Here is a 17,657-nt window from a genome sequence, read left to right on the forward strand (position 1 = left end):
GTTATAAAGTTACACAGCATTTTACTCTTGTGAGTGAGAAAATGACTCACAGTCACAATTTGAGTCAAAGCCCTTTATAGCTTTCCACTGAAGAGCCATCTGGAAGAGGAAGAAGGGGAATAAGGGGAGGGGACTCTGAAGGACGGTTTTATACACAGCTTTGGTAAAGATGGGTAATATGATAGCTCAGGGAGCAATGGTGCCAGTGTTACCTGTGGGGAAAGGTGTGGCAAGAGATCAAGTTTCCCTCCAGACACATTTGAAAATATGTAAAAAATACTCTGGTATGATTCATATTTTGTTTAACATGGTTATCCCTCCTAAGAAGCACTGAAGATGGTCAGCAATAGAGGAATAGAGGAAACATTGGAGAGATTTAGCCATACAGTATATATAGACTGACTGTCCACTTGATTAGGTCTACTTGTATAATGTAATGTGTGTGATCAAATACAACATCTCCATCCATATATTCTGCCCTTACAATAATACAATACAGTTTTTATTGGCAACATCAGAAAGTTATTAGTTTAACTATATCTTCATTATGGAGATGGTGTTGAACTGGACTGAAATATACTAAGATGAGTTTCTTATATTTTGGCCACCTAATTTACATAGAAAGGACCACCATCACCACCAACATCCACTGTCACCTCAATAATAAACATACAGTAGCATTTTTCCATTTCTGACTGTGCACAAAACTTGAAAAACTAGAGTTGTAAGTAGTAAGTAAAGTAGTAAGTAGAATTCATAGCTGTTCAGCTGTTGGATTATTTTGTATTACTAAATACTGGTGTACCTAATGAAGTGGCCAGGCGGTGTATATTTTTGCGTGTGTGTGTGCATATGTGTCCCACACTCCATTTGTGTCTCTATGTTTCTCTCGCTCTTGCACTTTACTTAGTCTTTTGTTATAACTCACTCCATCTTTAACTATCTCGCATCTCTGTATAGATAAGAGTTGAAGCTCTCTGGAGTTCTTTAGCTACTTCGATAGCTGGCAGTGGATGATCCAGGTATTCATTGCACCTAAATTGTGTGCATGTCATTCATGGATCTTATATCTGGGCATGTTTACATTTCTATGTGACTGTGGATGAAGGCCCGTGTTTTGACATTTAATAACAACTGTATTGTCATATTTTTTTATACCTCCTTGTGTGTGAGGCTACTTGTACAGTGTGGGATCACTGTCCAGATGTTTTGACTCTTTATTTGTCATGGTAAATAAAGAGTAATTCATAACTCCATAACTGTGTTGATGACAAACTGCACCTGATTTGTTCCTCACTCCGTCACTCCGTCACTCAGACCCAGCGGTCAGCCACTTTCTCTGGCTCCACTGTCCTTTCAGACAGACGTGACGTCATTAACACAACAACAACAGCTGTCTGTTGTCTAGCCTCTCTGGAGAACAACCACAGGCACAGATGATCTTTAATCCTTGATACACTTACTATGCCGGCAGTGGAGTTAATTCCACATTAATACCTTATCTAAAAGGCAGCAGTGCGGCAAAGTGAGAAGCCAGGACCAGTCCACGCCCTGCTGAACTGTCCTTCAAGACATTAGAGACAGATGATTTCTGTAACTGACTCTGACTGACTGAATTAATTATGAAAACAAAAGCAAAAACAAGAGACTAATAGGAATTTTGTGAAATGGAAAGCAAAAACTGGTACAAATTAAGTTTTCTTAAAGGAGTTTTTTTATTCTTGAATGGCCTAATGATGCAGCACTGACTGCATTTATATGTCACAGTTCACAGTACACAGTAAAACAATAGCACATACACAATCTACAATGTCTGATTGTTGAGTATAGAAGATATTATTGCTGTTGCAGATTTATTTCCATGGTATTTCTGTTTTGTTAGAATAGAAAATAACCCAGAATTTGTACTCTTAATAGGAAGCTGCATGCTCATATCTTAACACTACACCATCTGTGATGTTCATTAATGCAATTGCAGGAATCTCACTGTATTTTAATGGTGTGATTTTTTTTTCTGCTGTTATTGGACCCATCTGTCTCTTCTGCTTGGGATCTCTTCCTTCCCAAAAGTGCCATTCCATACCCTCTCTGCCAACCTGCCTGCACTTGTTACATTCATGTGCAGGGAACAGTGGTGAGAGTTGTTCTGCTTGCACCAAAAAACGAACTGGCTGCATTGAAAGGTGGTCTACAGAAGCAGATGTTACAGGGCAGTAACAGTGTTTCTCCTATAAAACTTGATTTTAATTTAAAATAAATTGATGAAACATTGTGTTATTTATTTAGTGAGTAATTAAAAAAAAAAAAAAAAAAGACAAATTAAAGTCAATGCCAGGAACAAAGAAAGAGCAAAAAACATTGGAATGTCTGCTGTAAGAAAGTCTGTTCCATCTGCAGCTGTTTCCCTCTTTAGTCTGTCTAAATTATAGGGATGTAACAATTAGCTACCTGCAAGCACCCATTGTAAATATCGCATGAGCCAGAAAGCAAGCAAAAATTATACAACAGATTATTATATAAAACTCATCATTAGCCAGTCTGCTCCTGCTAAAACTGAGACATAGTAAGTTAACCAGTGTCAAAGTGCAGTACAGACAACAGTGTTTTCAAGCTCTGTAATTAAAGTTTACCTGCATGTTTTCTGGAGACTAATGACAGACAATCCTGATCCCAGCTGCGTCAGATCCTCCAGATTATATAACTATCTGGATAATTAAATTACCTTCAGTGATAAAGTTTTCCCATGATCAAGCGGAGCCGGCGTCCAACAGCTGTCACCACAATTATGTTTAGGAGCACCGTGGGGTCTAATTTTTTCACAGTCCGCTCCAGATAGAGGTTCAAATCCTTGATTCATCGTATCTTGGAGGCAATATAGGGGTGTCCAGGAAAAATGAAAGTCTGCACCACTTGAAAACTACTGAATGTTAAACAAAAAAGAGCACAATCCTCCCAGAAAAGGGTCAGAGCTCAGCCCTTTGTAGGCCCTGAAGAACCAGCGTTTCAACTCTGTCCATCTCCAGATGACTATCTCTGTGTTTGTGTGTGGGTGTCAAAGCTCTTATTGTTGATTTCCAGGGGAGACAAAGACACACACCCACATCCACACAGAGTCTTGAACACACACACACAAACACAAAGAAAGTGAATGTATAATGAGACTCACACACCTTGAACCCAGAGGAATGCTCATTCAGGAAGACTGGAAGATGTGAGGGATGTGGGCATTTAATGTTATTCAAGCAAAAATTAAAGATACAATGAAAAAGAGGATGTACAGTAACTGTGTAGGGGAGGGAATTTGTATAGGGTGAAAATAGAAGGAAAGAGACATTAAGGGAAATGGAGGAGACAAGTGACAGAACGTGCCAGTGTCAGTATCAGTTACTTCACTGTGTCGTGATGCACGAGCTGCAGATTCAGCAGCCCAGCTGTGGTTGCTGCATTGAAGCTGCAGAGTCAGTGCATGTGTGGTTTAACTGTGAAGCTACTAGGTCACTACTAGGACAGTGAGGGATTACCATACTCTGTGTGTGTCTGTGTGTGTGAGTGTGTGTCGTAGCCTTTAGCTGGTAGCATTCTAACATGTTAATCCCTGACAGATTAGCTTCTTTTTCACTGCAGTTAGCACGCAGCCTTTCTCAATACATTACCTTCCTCCTTTCTTTAATCCTTACTAATTTGTTTCCTTCCTTCACTCTTTCTTTCTTGGTGTTTTTGGTTTGATTTTCTGCATTCCTTTCACTCTGCTGCTTTCATCTTCAACACATCATCTAATCTGTCATGAATGGATTAGTATAAGCACACTGATTATTGTATTGGATTGTGTCCAGTACTGTCAAATCAGTAGTTTGTGATTATAATACAACTTGTAAACACAAGACATGATGTATGGCTGACCTCATTATTCAGGTCTTTGGAATGAAATGTTATCAGTGATACTTAAACACACCTTCAGCTCACTTGCTACATCACATTTCTAAAACTTTGGAGTCTTTCTGTGGATTTCTCAATGTTTCTGTCTGTACTGTTATTTCAGCATGTACCATGCAGACAGACCAGATAAAGACACAGGCGAACGGGCAAGGATCCAGCAAAACAGATAAAGACAGAGAGAGAGACAGGGAGACAGAGAGAGAGAGAGAGAGAGAGAGAGAGAGAGAGAGACAGGCGATCACAAGGACCGAGAGTCAGTCCAAAATGACTGAACAGAGCGCTGGTTGTTTTAATTGTTGGAAAATGTGGTCAGCGGCATTCCAGTCCTCCTCCTGCCCTTCATCAATACAGAGATACTGCTGACTAACGCACACATACACGCACAAACTAAACCATTCTTTTTGTCTTTCCCTTATATAACATGCATCATACTTAAATAGACATTATATATTTAAAAAAACAACAATAATTTATTAGGTTAATGTGCAGGAACCATCTGGTTCAAAGCCTTAAGAAGAAGAAGAAGAAGAAGAAGAAGAAGAAGAAGAAGAAGAAGAAGAAGGTTACTTTATTAATCCCACAATGGGGAAATTCAACCTCTGCATCCTTTTTTACACACAAGTGAACACACCATGCAAGGAGCAGTGGGCAGCACATTACTGCGAACTTTTACAAATTACTGCAGTGTAAAAGTTGAATAGAAACACTTCAAACACAGGAGAGAGAGACAGAGAGAGCATGGAGAGATTGTTCAGTTCCTCGCTCCACATGTACGGGCCACATTTTGAGCACTGAAGCTCATCATCAGTCATGCATTGCAGTTGTCATAGTGAGTCTTATGACAGCTGTGTATCCTTTTTGTTTGGTCGCACTTTAAGTGCTAACCTTGAGTAGTTTGCAATGTGTGATTTTAGATATTAGAAGCCCTGGCATCAGTCTAATCAGTGCACGGCTAACACTGGCGTGTGACTGTGCAGCTGTGGGTGCGACACTTTTCCCACAGCTGACTTGATAACGATTGGAAAGTGGAGGCTTTGGGTTAGAGCCCTCAAAAACCAAATATTTTTTTGCTAGGGCAGCCATGCATGTATTTTGAAATTCAAATGGTGTATTCCATTGCTAATGCAGCTAATAATAAACAAGAAGAAGCAACAAATAAGCAACATTTTTGGGTTGACAAGCTTTGTGTCATTGTATAAAACAAACAAAAAAAAAACATTAGTTTGAATCTAGTTCTTTAAATATAGTTGGGAACTAGAAGTTAACCTCAGACAGCAGGGGCATTTCTAGTATTTGGACAACTTGTGGGTTTAGCCGGACCTCTCAGGGGAGATAAAAAAAGTTCTATTATGACGCTTTTTTAATGCACTCTGGCTCCTTATTTAGTACATCACAACTGCTATCATTAAAATGAACTGACCAGAGTTGGAATCACAGTTTAATGTATTTTAATTTAAATTTTGATTGTAGAAACAGTTTATTTCCTGCATTCTGGTGAATTTTTATGCACCAATTTGTGCCTTTTCTGCCTCAATTTATGGTGGAAAACCCTACATAGTTGCTCCCATCTTCTTTATATTTTATGGCAGATTGCAACCATTGGCTTTGTTGGGTACCAACTGCTGTAACCTTCTAGATGTTCATCTAAATAATAGACCAATAACATGCAAATGCCGCCTGCTGTTTGTTATGTTACAAAGATACATCATACATTCATACATATTAAGGTGTTTGCTGAACTTACAAAATGACAGGCTTATGACAAAATGGCCAGACAATGTCAGTTCTTGTAACTACATTGCCTCTCTCCAGCAGTGCTTCCATTTTATCTGGGCTGCAGTTTTAAAAAAATGGTGGTGGGTGGGAAGCCTGTGAGGGATCGTGGAGCGAAAACCTCACCATGTTGCACGCTCCCCAGGTAAGGCATCCGGCTCTCATATGAAACAAGGCTTTTGGTGAAACGATTCTCTCTTCCAGACCATCAGGCGACAAGAACAGCAGTACGAATGAAATTCCCAAATTATGAAAGTGAAAATAAAAAAAATAACAAAAAATTAAGTCATGTGAAGTTACATCTCCGGGTTCTGACGGGCCACAGCGGTGATGAGGGCGGCACCCTTCCCGCTGCCTTCCTCTGATGGCAGGAAGTTCACGTTACACTGAGGCGCCAAAGCTCTGGCAGTCTCTTGGAGGACGCCAGCGAAACTAGAGAGCAGCAGGGGGGGAAAAAAGTCATTTAAAGAAGCAAAATAAAGGGGAAACAATTAAAATTAAAATAGAGCTGAATCCTAGTTTTGTGCATGTAGCACACCACAACAAATAAAGATGAAAATAACTCACTGTGGATGTAGTTTGTAGAGGGCACCATCCACCCCCACAGTGATGTTCAGACGGTCCAGTCCTCGGTTCTCTCTGATCTTATCCACCACGGCTGCCATTCCTGCCCCACACAGCTGAGCTGCACGACGTGACACTGCTCCACATACCTGAATAACAATGAAAACCGTTATTATTATTGCAACAACTAGCAGACTGTTGGTGCCACAGTTTGCTGAATCAAACAATGTATCATATCAGTCCTCAACCAACGAAATCTTACTGAAAGTGAGTTTGCAACAGAGAACATGACTTTCTGGAAAGTGTGTCAAAATGTAAACTTTTAACCTCTCTCTGGCATTTGAGACAAGCTGGGGGCAAGAACTGGGATTGCAGAATTATATATTTCTACATCCATATACTTTAACCATTGTTAACAAGGTTCAATAATGGCTGCATTGCATTCATGTGTGCTCGTTCCAGGGCCCTGCACACTGGCTAACTAGCATTACTTAAAAAATCATCTTTTGTGATAATAGTGTAAATCAAATACACAATTTTTCTCACTGCAATGCCGCCCAAAGTATCTACTGTGAAGGAGACTACTCATCTAGTACATACTGCATGTAACTGAGTGAATTTAATGTTAATGGATTTACACAAAAGTCTTGTAAGATGTGGTCTGACTTCAGGAGCCTGCTAGAGTAGTTAAGTGAAGTAATATTCATGTCAAATTGACAATTGCTAGAAATATAACTTACTCATTACATTAAAGCATGTCAGTGGCCATTAGAATTGGGAAATAAATCAAGAAATAAAAACTGGGTCTTGTTTTCTGGGCATCTTAGGGTTATACAGATAAGATCTGCAGTGAGATTACATCCTATATGAAACACGTTCTGAGGTATTTTACAAAATTCTTGCTTGACTAACTGATGTCACAAATATGGGCACTGTTTTTAATATTTTAAATGTTATTACCATTATTATTGTGTGTTTTTTTATACAATCTATGTGTTCTATTTTTATCTTATATTGATCTTATTTTATTATAATCAAGCCTATTTTATTATCCAACACATTTCACATTATGGCTCTCTATCCCTTTTTCTGTTTATTCTGTATCTATTTATATCATGTAATTTCCTTTTTTGTTTTTTACTTCGTGCTATATTTTCTAGGATGGATGTGTACACAAAAGATTATTATTATGTTTGTTCTGCACAGTCGCCAGTTACAGTATAACAAAAGATTATGTCCTTAAATTACATTTTAAAAATCCACAGTTGTTGAAAAGATGCTCGTCTACAACATGACATAGTTATTATTTGTGTTGTCGTCTACCTCTTTGACAATGATGCTGTCATCACAGGTGCTGTCGAGCCCCAGATGTTGGAGAATGGATCTGACCTGCAGTAGAGCCAGGCGGTCACTAGGGGGAGACAGCACAGTTACACACATAACAGTACAATACAACCACACATTTACAGTCATACACACTTAACATTCTCCCCTGGTGTGTGTGTGTGTGTGTGTGTGTGCTAATATGGAGGTATGAATTGCAGATTTGAAAGGCTTCATTGAATAAGAGACAAAGCTTCCATTCTGTGAAATTGGAAAATATCTGAAAGAGACTTGCATACATTTGCACATGCAGTCTCACACACAAATACAGATATATAGTGTATATATACAGACACTCATCTTCTCCTACCTCTCTATTTGTGACAGGTACTGTGTTTGGAATATCCCAGGTGTTTTTAAAGCTTCAGTGACGTGTCCTCTGAACAGCAAACCTCCTCTGGTTAAATCCAGTAATACCTGACGAACGACTTCTCCTAAATACATCCCACTGGTCAGCTTCTCAAACCTGCACGCTCACAAAGACACAAATCATTTGTTGGATTCACAAAAACCATGTGACCTCCTAATCGAAAACACACAGTGTCACTGGAGCATCAGACACACATGCACATAGGAAACACATTGGAAACACTGGGAACAAGCGCGGCATCTAGAGGTCGACACACACGCTGACTGTTACTAACCTTTGTTTTCCAGGGTTGATTGAGTTTTGGTTGACCTCCGTGTCATAAGGTGTGATGATGTCATCCAGAGAGCCATCGTCACCCAGACCTCCCCACTCTGTGTTTATACACATCTTTGGTATCTCAGCATCCCCCTCCTTTTTCTCTCTTTCTGTCCATGCATCATGCTGGGAGCAGAAACAAATGAGGTGGTTACATATAGAAGTTATCACCCAAAGATTAATTTAAAAATAACCACAGCTCACTGACAGACTGAGTGTTTTATAAGACTCCCACCTTGTCCTCCTCTCCATCGGGCGTCCCCTCTTCTCTTTCCACTTGTTCTGTCTTTTGTTCAGTTTTCTTGATATTCTTCAACTCCTCCATGTAACAAACATTAGTGCCAGTTCCTGTGAAACAGAGTCAAGTGGTCTGTGTTATATCAAACATTACATTTACAACGAAGAAAGCATTCAGAATATACACTGTCTATCAAACTCAGTAGCTTGTGTTCAGAAAAACAAAATTCAGTGTGCTTAGCAACACACACAAACATGCATTACTATTACAGGAGGACACTGATTTATGAGTGCTTTTCCTGACTCCAAATGTACAATTAACTATAATAGCTACAAAACTGAGCACAACTCTGAACTTAATTCCAGCGTTAGTTCCAATACAAAGACCTACGCTTGATAAAATCACACCAGGTTACTGACAACAAGCCAATATTTGATCTACAAGAAAATGTAAACACTCACATACCAGCAATAAGTCCAATCTCACACTCAGGGTCTTCGTAAGCACAGCTCATCATGGTCCCCACTGTGTCGTTGACTACTGCAACTATGTCCAAGTCAAACTCCTACAAAAATACACACATATACACACATGCAGTACATACAAGGACAGGCATTTAGTTCACCCAAGAAAACATGCTGCCATATAATTTACTCTACAGTACATTTATCAGTTTAATTTTGGTGATTAAACTGTTTTGTGCATCTTACAGGCTCTTTTACTCCTACATGTACATGTACAAAGACCGCAGCATTAATCTTTCAAGTCACCTGACAAAGCCCACATCATCATTATAAAACTCTATTATATATATAAAACACTATATATAAAAAAACACTATCTGCTGTTCTGTTGTACTTTAACTCACAGCTCTCTTGATGGCTTCTCTCAGCATACTAACAACATCATTTCCTTCACAGTTCGTGGCCTTGAAGCCTTTGGTCCAGCTCACCAATGTGCCCTATGGAACATACAAAGGTTAAAAAAGATTACAAAATGGATGTTTTAGGTGTTTCCTTTCTGTGTTTTTCTGAAAAGCTAAAAGAAAAAACTTTTCAGAACTGAATTCAGGCCCCAGACTTACACTGCGATGTCAGCACTTACTGTGTCAATAGATGTCTGCTCACAGGGGAAAGAGAAGGTGAAGCCTGCAGGAAGACGAGCGTTCTTCATCCCCATGTAGTCCAGGAAGTCACTCACACACTGCGCTATATGATCAAACAACTAGAGAGAGAAAGACAGTTTTTTAATGAAAATTAAAAAAATTGAGTATGTACCTTCATGCAATGCTGTCTAAAAAATGTGGAAGTGTAATTGGTTCTCTGCTCAGTCATTTAGATACTCATAAACTCATCATCTGTAGTCTCGTATTGTCAGACCACATCACTGGAGAAAGGTTTGGCTGCATGCATTATCATTCAGGGATGAGGTAAAAAATGTTCCAGTTTGTTTGTATTTCTTTAAACCAATCACAATCATCTTATGCAGCACTAAGCCCGGGATGCAGCAGCAGTGAGCCTGCAGAGTAGATATTGGGGATAGCAGAAGAGGAGAATGCTGTCTGACATAGGCGCACAATGGCAGGCTTATGCCAACAGTCTACATCCGGCGAGTCAGACTACATCATCAGTATTTTCACTAAACCAAGCCCTAGTTTAATGTGTTCTTTCTGCCTACCGCTACCAGGCTTTCTGTCTGTATTATTTAGTTCTGTGCCTTACCTCTTCTCCAGATCCCTGCATTATCTCCTCTGGTATGGTGTAGATCTTGTGGTAAAGCCGCGTGTTCTGTTGCGGACCTTTTTTAAAGTTCACCAGCAACGCTCTGAAGTTTGTCCCTCCCAGATCCAAGGCGAGGTACTTTCCATGCTCTGATGAAAAAGAAAAAAAAATTACAGATTATGTATTATTAGTTATATGTTAGATATTCCAATTGCATTCAATTTATTCATGGGCAATAAAAAAATCTTTGGTGACTGCGTTTTGCATAGTTGGGACACTATCGCATTGACAAAATGTGTCCAGAGACAGACAGGCAGGCAGGCAGGCAGGCAGGCAGGCAGACAGACAGACAGACAGACAGACAGACAGGCAGGCAGGCAGGCAGGCAGGCAGACAGGCAGACAGACGTATAAACACCTGGCAAAGTATCCAAAACTGCTTTTGTGGTAGTTACTGCTACAGTAACACAGTTTGCCATGATGACAAACACACACAGATAAGTTAAAAGCCACACACTGTCGAAGCTGGTGACAACTTTTATTTGTTCATTGTGTGTTCCATTTTAGTTTCTGACCTGTGCCGTCAGGTGTTCGGTACACAAAAGAAGGCAGCATCTTGATAGCCGACGAGCCTTTCCTCTTCAGCCCAGCTTCCAGCCCCGCCCTCATCCTGGTCTTCACCAGCTGGAGCTGCTCCTGACTTACTCTGAAGGGAGCCAGCGTCTCATCCACCTGCACATAACAGAAACTAGATTATGTCAGATATGATACTTGTAAAGACAAACATTCAGCAGAGAAACAGACACAGCATCCTGACCTGTCGCCTTCGTGATGCCAGTCGTTGGGCCACTGCTGTTACCAGGGCAGCTCCTTTGCTGCTGCCACTGTCTGAGAGGACGAACCTGACGTGGCACTCAGGAAGCAGCCGCCGCACGACTTTATGGAGACGTTTAGGATATCTGAAATGGAAGGAGTCTTATGTTTAACCTCTTTTAGTAATCTGTAGCAGCTAAAACCACATTACCACTATCATACATTATCAATGTATGGCACGGTTTGGATGATTTAACAAACAAGAATATATAATGATATTTTAATCTAGATACATCACTGTGCAAAAGTTTTAGGCAGGTGTGAAAAAATGCTGTAAAATAAGAATGCTTTCAAAAATAGAAATGTTAATAATTTATTTTTATCAATTAGCAAAATGCAAAGTGAGTGAACAGAAGAAACATCTAAATCAAAATCAATATTTGGTGTGACCAACCTTCAAACCAGCAACAATTCTTCTAGGCATTTTTTCAAACCTGCCTAAGACTTTTGCACAGTACTGCATATCTACAGATGTATTTTTACAGGATTTGGCAATGTTATCAATAACTTGTATTGATGTGCTCCAGTTGAATAGGATTATGAGTTTTGGTCAATATGTCCATCAAAACTTGTGAGACTCATTCCACCCAGTTGCACCAAACTTTTTTTCAACTGTGCAGTACTGACTTTAACATTTAAAACATGGTACTTTCATGCAATAATTAAATGTACATGGTGGTTCTGTGATTTCTATGTTTATATATATTTCTATTCTAAAATAGAAGCACACAGGGATCAATAGAGTATTTCTGATTTAACCTACTGTGGATGTGTCTTGTACACTGTTCCATCCACACCTACAGTGATCCTAAATGTCCTCAAATTCCGGTTTTGCCTAATCCGAGTCAAGATGGCAGCCAGTCCTGCAGCCACCAGATTTGAGGACCTGAAGGACACTATGGTGCTGACATGTTGCACAGCAGTGCAGTCGTCACATGTTGGCTTCAAATCGAGATCCAGGAGAATTTTTTCGGTGTTCTTCAAACCGTTTTTGTACCTGAAAAAGGCAAACGTGTATGGTATCACTTGTTTTAACACAGAGGGAGTGTTAAACAAGCAAACAGACAGACAGACAGACAGACAGACAACTTACTCCTCCATGGCTGCAACATTAGCAGTAGTTATCCGCCCTTTAGTCTTCAGGGCATCAGACACTTGTCCATCAAACAGCAGTCCAAGTTTAGCCATCTTTAACACAACCAGCCTCACTAACTCTCCCAGATACATCCCACTGACCATCTTCTCAAAGCTACAGTTAGGAGAAAAGAAACAGAGGAGTTTAAGGTTGATACTGTGTCATAACATGTCTCATTTTGTGAAGATATAAGTCTGCTGTCCTTACATTTGTTTTCCAGGGTTGTTGGAGGCTGCGTCCACATCCCTGTCAAACTCAGTGATGTAATCTTTTAGGGCCCCGTCGTCTCCGAAGGCTCCCCACTCAGTGTTCACACACATCCTGCCCTCGTCTCCCTCCACCAGGTCGACGTGACGCAGCTCCTCCATGTAGCACGCGTTGGTACCAGTACCTAAAACACACAAACATACATCATACCCATTTTTGAACTATTCAAAGATCTCTGCTCTTTCGTTTTCTATCTTTTCTATGTTCTATCTTAATATTATCACACAATGTTAAATCAAATCTAATGTTATAAAATCCATACCATAAACATTTCCACTCAAAAAAGTCACACAGGTTCAAGACCACACACACAGAGTTCAAAACCAAACACGTAAACTATCCCCCTCTTACACACATGTAATAATACAATGAGCCACTAGAGGGAGAAGCCGTTTAACAAAAGGAGCAACAACTCCTTGAGAACATTTATTATTTTATTATAGTAGGCCCAGAAACATTCATTTCAAACAAAAAAAGTCTGTTTAATTCTATTGTTCGTTCTGAGACTGTTGCTTTGTTCGATTGCTTCATATGGCTGCATTTTTCCTCCATCTCCTGTGTACTGCACATGCACAGTTGGTTAAGAGTGATATACCATTTCCCAGTCAAGTATTTTAAAATAATATCAATATAAAAAATATAGTATTTATTTTAAAAGGGGAGAGTTTTTTTCACATACTTGTCATTTAAAAATGATTTAAAGTTTCAATTATGAAAAAAGCATTTGTTCAACTGAAAAAACCCTCCAAGGTCATAGTAAATAATAAAGTTGTGTTACAGTAAATTCAGGGTTTTTGGACCTCCCTTCCCTCAGGTGCTCCACCTTCAAGATCGTGTCCCTCTCGTAATAATAGTAATAATAGAAATTATGTAATACCATATAACCTGATACTGTGAAACCATGATGCCTGGGGCAGCTATCATACTGTTAAAAAAAATCATACCGCTGCAACCCTTATGCACAGAAAGTACAAATGTGGATGAAAAACTGATAAGAATGTGAATGTTGATTGAATTATGAAGATGTTTATCTGGCACAAACACAAAGGACACACACACACACACACACACACACACTGAGAGTACAGTATCAGCTACCAAGCAGTATCAGTTCAGTTGTTTGCTGCCTCAAACAAGTTTAGTGAGTTGTGTGAATATGATGATATCTACTCTAAAGATACTCACCGATGATGAGTCCAACTTCACAGTACTGGTCATCAAAACCACAGGTCATCATGGTTGCGACAGTGTCGTTCACTAAGGCTATCACCTCCACATCCATACCCTGCAGAGTGAGTAATTATCACATCAACTATAATAAAGATTATCCTCATCAAAAGTCATGTCTCAGTACCTTTACCAGCCTGTCTGATACATGAAAAATAGTTTGTGCATCATACACGGGTGAGTAACAGTATGCAATAACCTACCCCGGTTCTGCCAATAGCACTTTCGAGGGTCTGGACCACATCTTTACCCTGAAGGCCCCGAGCCCGGTAGTCTTTACTCCAGTTTGACAATAGCCCCTACAGAGAAGGAAAGAAAATATAAAGATAACATATAGTGCAGGTACAGGTCATGAAAACCAGATGAATGTAGAGGATTACTACCTGATTTAAGGTAGGCTGTTCACAGGGGAAAGAGAAAGTGAAGGCCAGAGGATGCTTCTTCTCCAAACTGATCTTCTTCTCCTGCAGGAAGTTCTTCAGAGACTCTGACACATGATCAAATAGCTACAGACAGACAGACAGACAGACAGACAGACAGACAGACAGACAGACAGAGGTGGAAAAAGTTAAGAAGATGGCTGAAAATGTGTGCAGATTCTGGTCATTAAGTTAATTTGTTGATGAACACTAAAAACACTAAAAACAATAGTATAGGATAGCTTACAAAAATAGCAAAAATGATCATAATAAAACACATTAAAACCCATCAATCACATTGAGACAAAATGAATAATAAAGTTGAATTAATAAAGGCAATCATCAACAAGGAAATTCAATTTTAAAGTGCCAAAGTGCAAGAGACCAGCGTGGAGACCTGTTGAGTAAGCTGCATGTTATACAGGCTGATGGCTTCAGGGGTAAAAGTGTTCTTGTATCTACTTGATGATTTTATTTATTAAGTCTCTCCCTATCAGGATGCTACTGTAACTGAATTTACAGTGATGGGGATGGATGCCATCCTGTAAGTTGTTTTCCAGTTTTTGGAGGATGAGTTAGGTGTACAGATTGATTACTGTTTTTGCCATTTTTCTTGACATTCATGCAGCTCCAGCATGCCTTTCCTGTTCCCTCTGTTATTTTTTTTACTATCCCCGTAACCTCTCCTCCCTACCTCCGTTGCTCTCCCATTGAGTAGCTCCTTCGGTATGGGGTAGACCTTCTCCTCCATCTGTACTCCTCCCCTCCTGATCCCCATGCCCTCTCTCACTTTAACTTGGAGCACCTTAAACCTGGAGCCTCCAAGATCCAACGCCAGAAACTGTCCTTTCTCTGTGGAGAAGAGAGGCAGAAATGTGAGACCTGTATTGTACTGTATGCGGTGTTGGATTACAACAATTACATGTAATGGGATTATGTAGTCAGATTAGCAAAAAAAAGTAACTATAATCAGCCCAGATTACATTTGAATAAATGTGAAATTTTTCACATTGCGGATTTATTGATTGAAGAAATATGAAATGCCAATAAGTCATTAAAGAAGCTGTTTTTGTAAGTGTCATTTGATTTGACCAACCCTAAATGTTGCATATGCAAAATTAATTTTATTTGCACTGAAAATGTTTTTGAGATGTTGGAAGAGAGAAAAAAAGTATAAATAATTTGTAGAAGTCAGATTTTTGTGGCTGTGTCCAATTTTTTGGGTGCAATATCTTCTCCATTTGATTTTGACATTATCTAGGTATTCTTTTTTGATTACATTGTGTTTGTTAACCAGTGGATTATATTATTATGCCAAGTAATTCGTATGTAGAAACTGACTATATTTTTAAGTAATCTGACCCAACCCTGGCTACAGTTATGCATTATGTGTTTCTTCACTGACCCACACAACCAACTGATAAAGTGTGTAAAGCCAATAATGTGAGTCACCTGAACCATCAGGAGTGGCACGGACGTGTGTTGGCAGCATCTTCACCGCTGCTGCCACGTTGCTTTCTGCTGAAAGCCCCTTCTTCATTTCAGCCTGGAAACGAGCCGAGATGTCACTTAGCTGGTCATCATGGAGACGCATGGCGTACAGAAACCTGTCCACCTGGAACATGATGGGGAGGAAACAGAGCCAATGGTCAACAAACAGAAGCAATGAGAAATGAGGCATGCCGATTTATTCTTTCACAAGTAATTCACATAAAGGCGCAGCAGAACAAGTTTACATTCACTTTGTGTTGTTTATTTAACCCTCAAATCTGGAGTATATTCAAACCACAGTTGTAAAGATTTGCATTAGATTGCAAGAATTATCTGTGATGAGCAAATATACTGGTTTCTTGAAGGTTTACATGTGGCTTTTTTTTTTTTTAAATCACAAGATTTGTTGTAGCTTGTGCTAAACTTAGATTTAATACTTGTATCAAAAGCTCAAAGGTCATTTTGTGATGAGCAGTAACTTAATCCAGGGAGTATCGCATGAGTCTGGGACATATTGTGGGACGCATAATAAACTATGGACTTCTTTGAAACTGCTAAATGACAAAAACAAAAGTATGTACAAAAAAGCTTTCCCATGCAGCCCCGCCCTGTATACACTTTTAAGGGACAAGGTCTTTACACTTGGCTGCATTTCACACTGTATTTGTGTTATGAATGTGAGTGCCTTGTGGGAGTGTCAATATGTTGTTCCTGAGAGAGTGTTGATCTGCACAGACAGAGGAGTAGTGACACTGGCAGCAGGGACATGTTAATCATTGCTCAGTAGAGATGATGGTGACACAGTATCATGAATACAGCACCATGATCAACTTATTACAGCACAGGCTACTGCCTTATCTCTTAGATATAGTAAAGATTGCTGTGGCACGTCTCACCAGGTCAAGTGCTGGATTCAAATATCACAATTTGTCTCTAAAAACAAACAAATAATTGTTTTAAATCATATTACTATTCCTGCCACACCTTTTGTAGTGAATGGTGCAGCACTACATAAAAGCAATAAGTGAAAAGTGCACATTCTTTTTAAAAAAAATGTGTTTCAAAGCATAAGTCAAGTACAACCCTGATTCAAAAAAGTTGGGCTGTTTCATGTAAAACTGTGAGTAGCCCTTACCTTCTTGGTGGGGTCCTCCTGGAGTTTGGAGAAGTAGAAAGCAACAAGCTGAGCAAGAAACATCTTTTTATGTCACCAAACTGAAGCTCCAGTTACTTGGTTAATGAGTCTGTGCTCCTGTATCAGCACACGAAACACCTGCTCACACTGCAGAGAAATGTTGATGAAAAAGACATTCAGTGTGTGCGCATATTAAAACAAAGCAAAGACTGCTTCTTCCCTCCTGACAGACTTGTTTTGCTCCCACAGACTGAGTCCACTGAGCAGAGACCAACCTCCACTCCAACTCAATGATTAACAACAAACCAAACCCCTTGATCACATCACTTACTCCAATCTGTTTTATGGCACAACCCTGTGCTATTATGTTTTGTAAAAGACAGTCTATTCTATAAACTGTATGATACCAAATTAAAACAAAGCTAAATATGTCAAATTAAATGTAAAAAAAAGTTTTTTTTTAAAAGTAAAGAATTAAAAAAGACAGTGGTGGAAGAAGTGTTCAGATCCTTTACTTCAGTAAAAGTACTAATGGTCTAATGGTTTAATTTATAAAAATGGGTAATCATTTTAAATTTTATCATGTTTTACATTTTAAATCTTGACCTGAAATGTAAGTAAAGCTGTCAGCTAAATGTAAAGGAATAAAAAGTACAATATATGTCTCAAAATGTAGTGGAGTATAAAAGTACCTCAAAATTTTACTTTAAGTCCAGTACTTGAGTAAATGTACATAGTTACTTTCCACCATTGCTACCTGCCTCTTCTAACTTATACATATCAGTTAAGAGTCCTCCTTCAGAAACTGTAT

The 17,657-nt window shown here is 39.3% G+C and overlaps 1 protein-coding gene across 1 annotated transcript; it reads right to left on the reverse strand.

Moving 5' to 3' along the window:
- Window positions 1–4,510: 4,510 nt before the first annotated feature.
- Window positions 4,511–16,929, reverse strand: LOC131981676 (hexokinase HKDC1-like). Its single transcript, XM_059346079.1, has 21 exons — window positions 16,847–16,929; window positions 15,673–15,835; window positions 14,915–15,072; window positions 14,185–14,307; window positions 14,005–14,100; window positions 13,760–13,859; window positions 12,515–12,698; window positions 12,266–12,421; window positions 11,936–12,169; window positions 11,117–11,258; window positions 10,875–11,031; window positions 10,301–10,449; window positions 9,684–9,803; window positions 9,448–9,540; window positions 9,045–9,144; window positions 8,577–8,689; window positions 8,301–8,467; window positions 7,967–8,122; window positions 7,597–7,684; window positions 6,277–6,422; window positions 4,511–6,141 (listed from the first exon to the last, which is right to left on the reverse strand). The coding sequence occupies exons 1-21, from the start codon at window positions 16,907–16,909 to the stop codon at window positions 6,006–6,008; spliced, it is 2,844 nt and encodes a 947-aa protein (XP_059202062.1). The 5' UTR covers window positions 16,910–16,929; the 3' UTR covers window positions 4,511–6,005.
- Between the last annotated feature and the right edge of the window lie 728 nt (window positions 16,930–17,657).

Source organism: Centropristis striata, chromosome 2 (genome assembly GCF_030273125.1).
Source record: "Centropristis striata isolate RG_2023a ecotype Rhode Island chromosome 2, C.striata_1.0, whole genome shotgun sequence".
NCBI classification, from domain to species: domain Eukaryota; kingdom Metazoa; phylum Chordata; class Actinopteri; order Perciformes; family Serranidae; genus Centropristis; species Centropristis striata.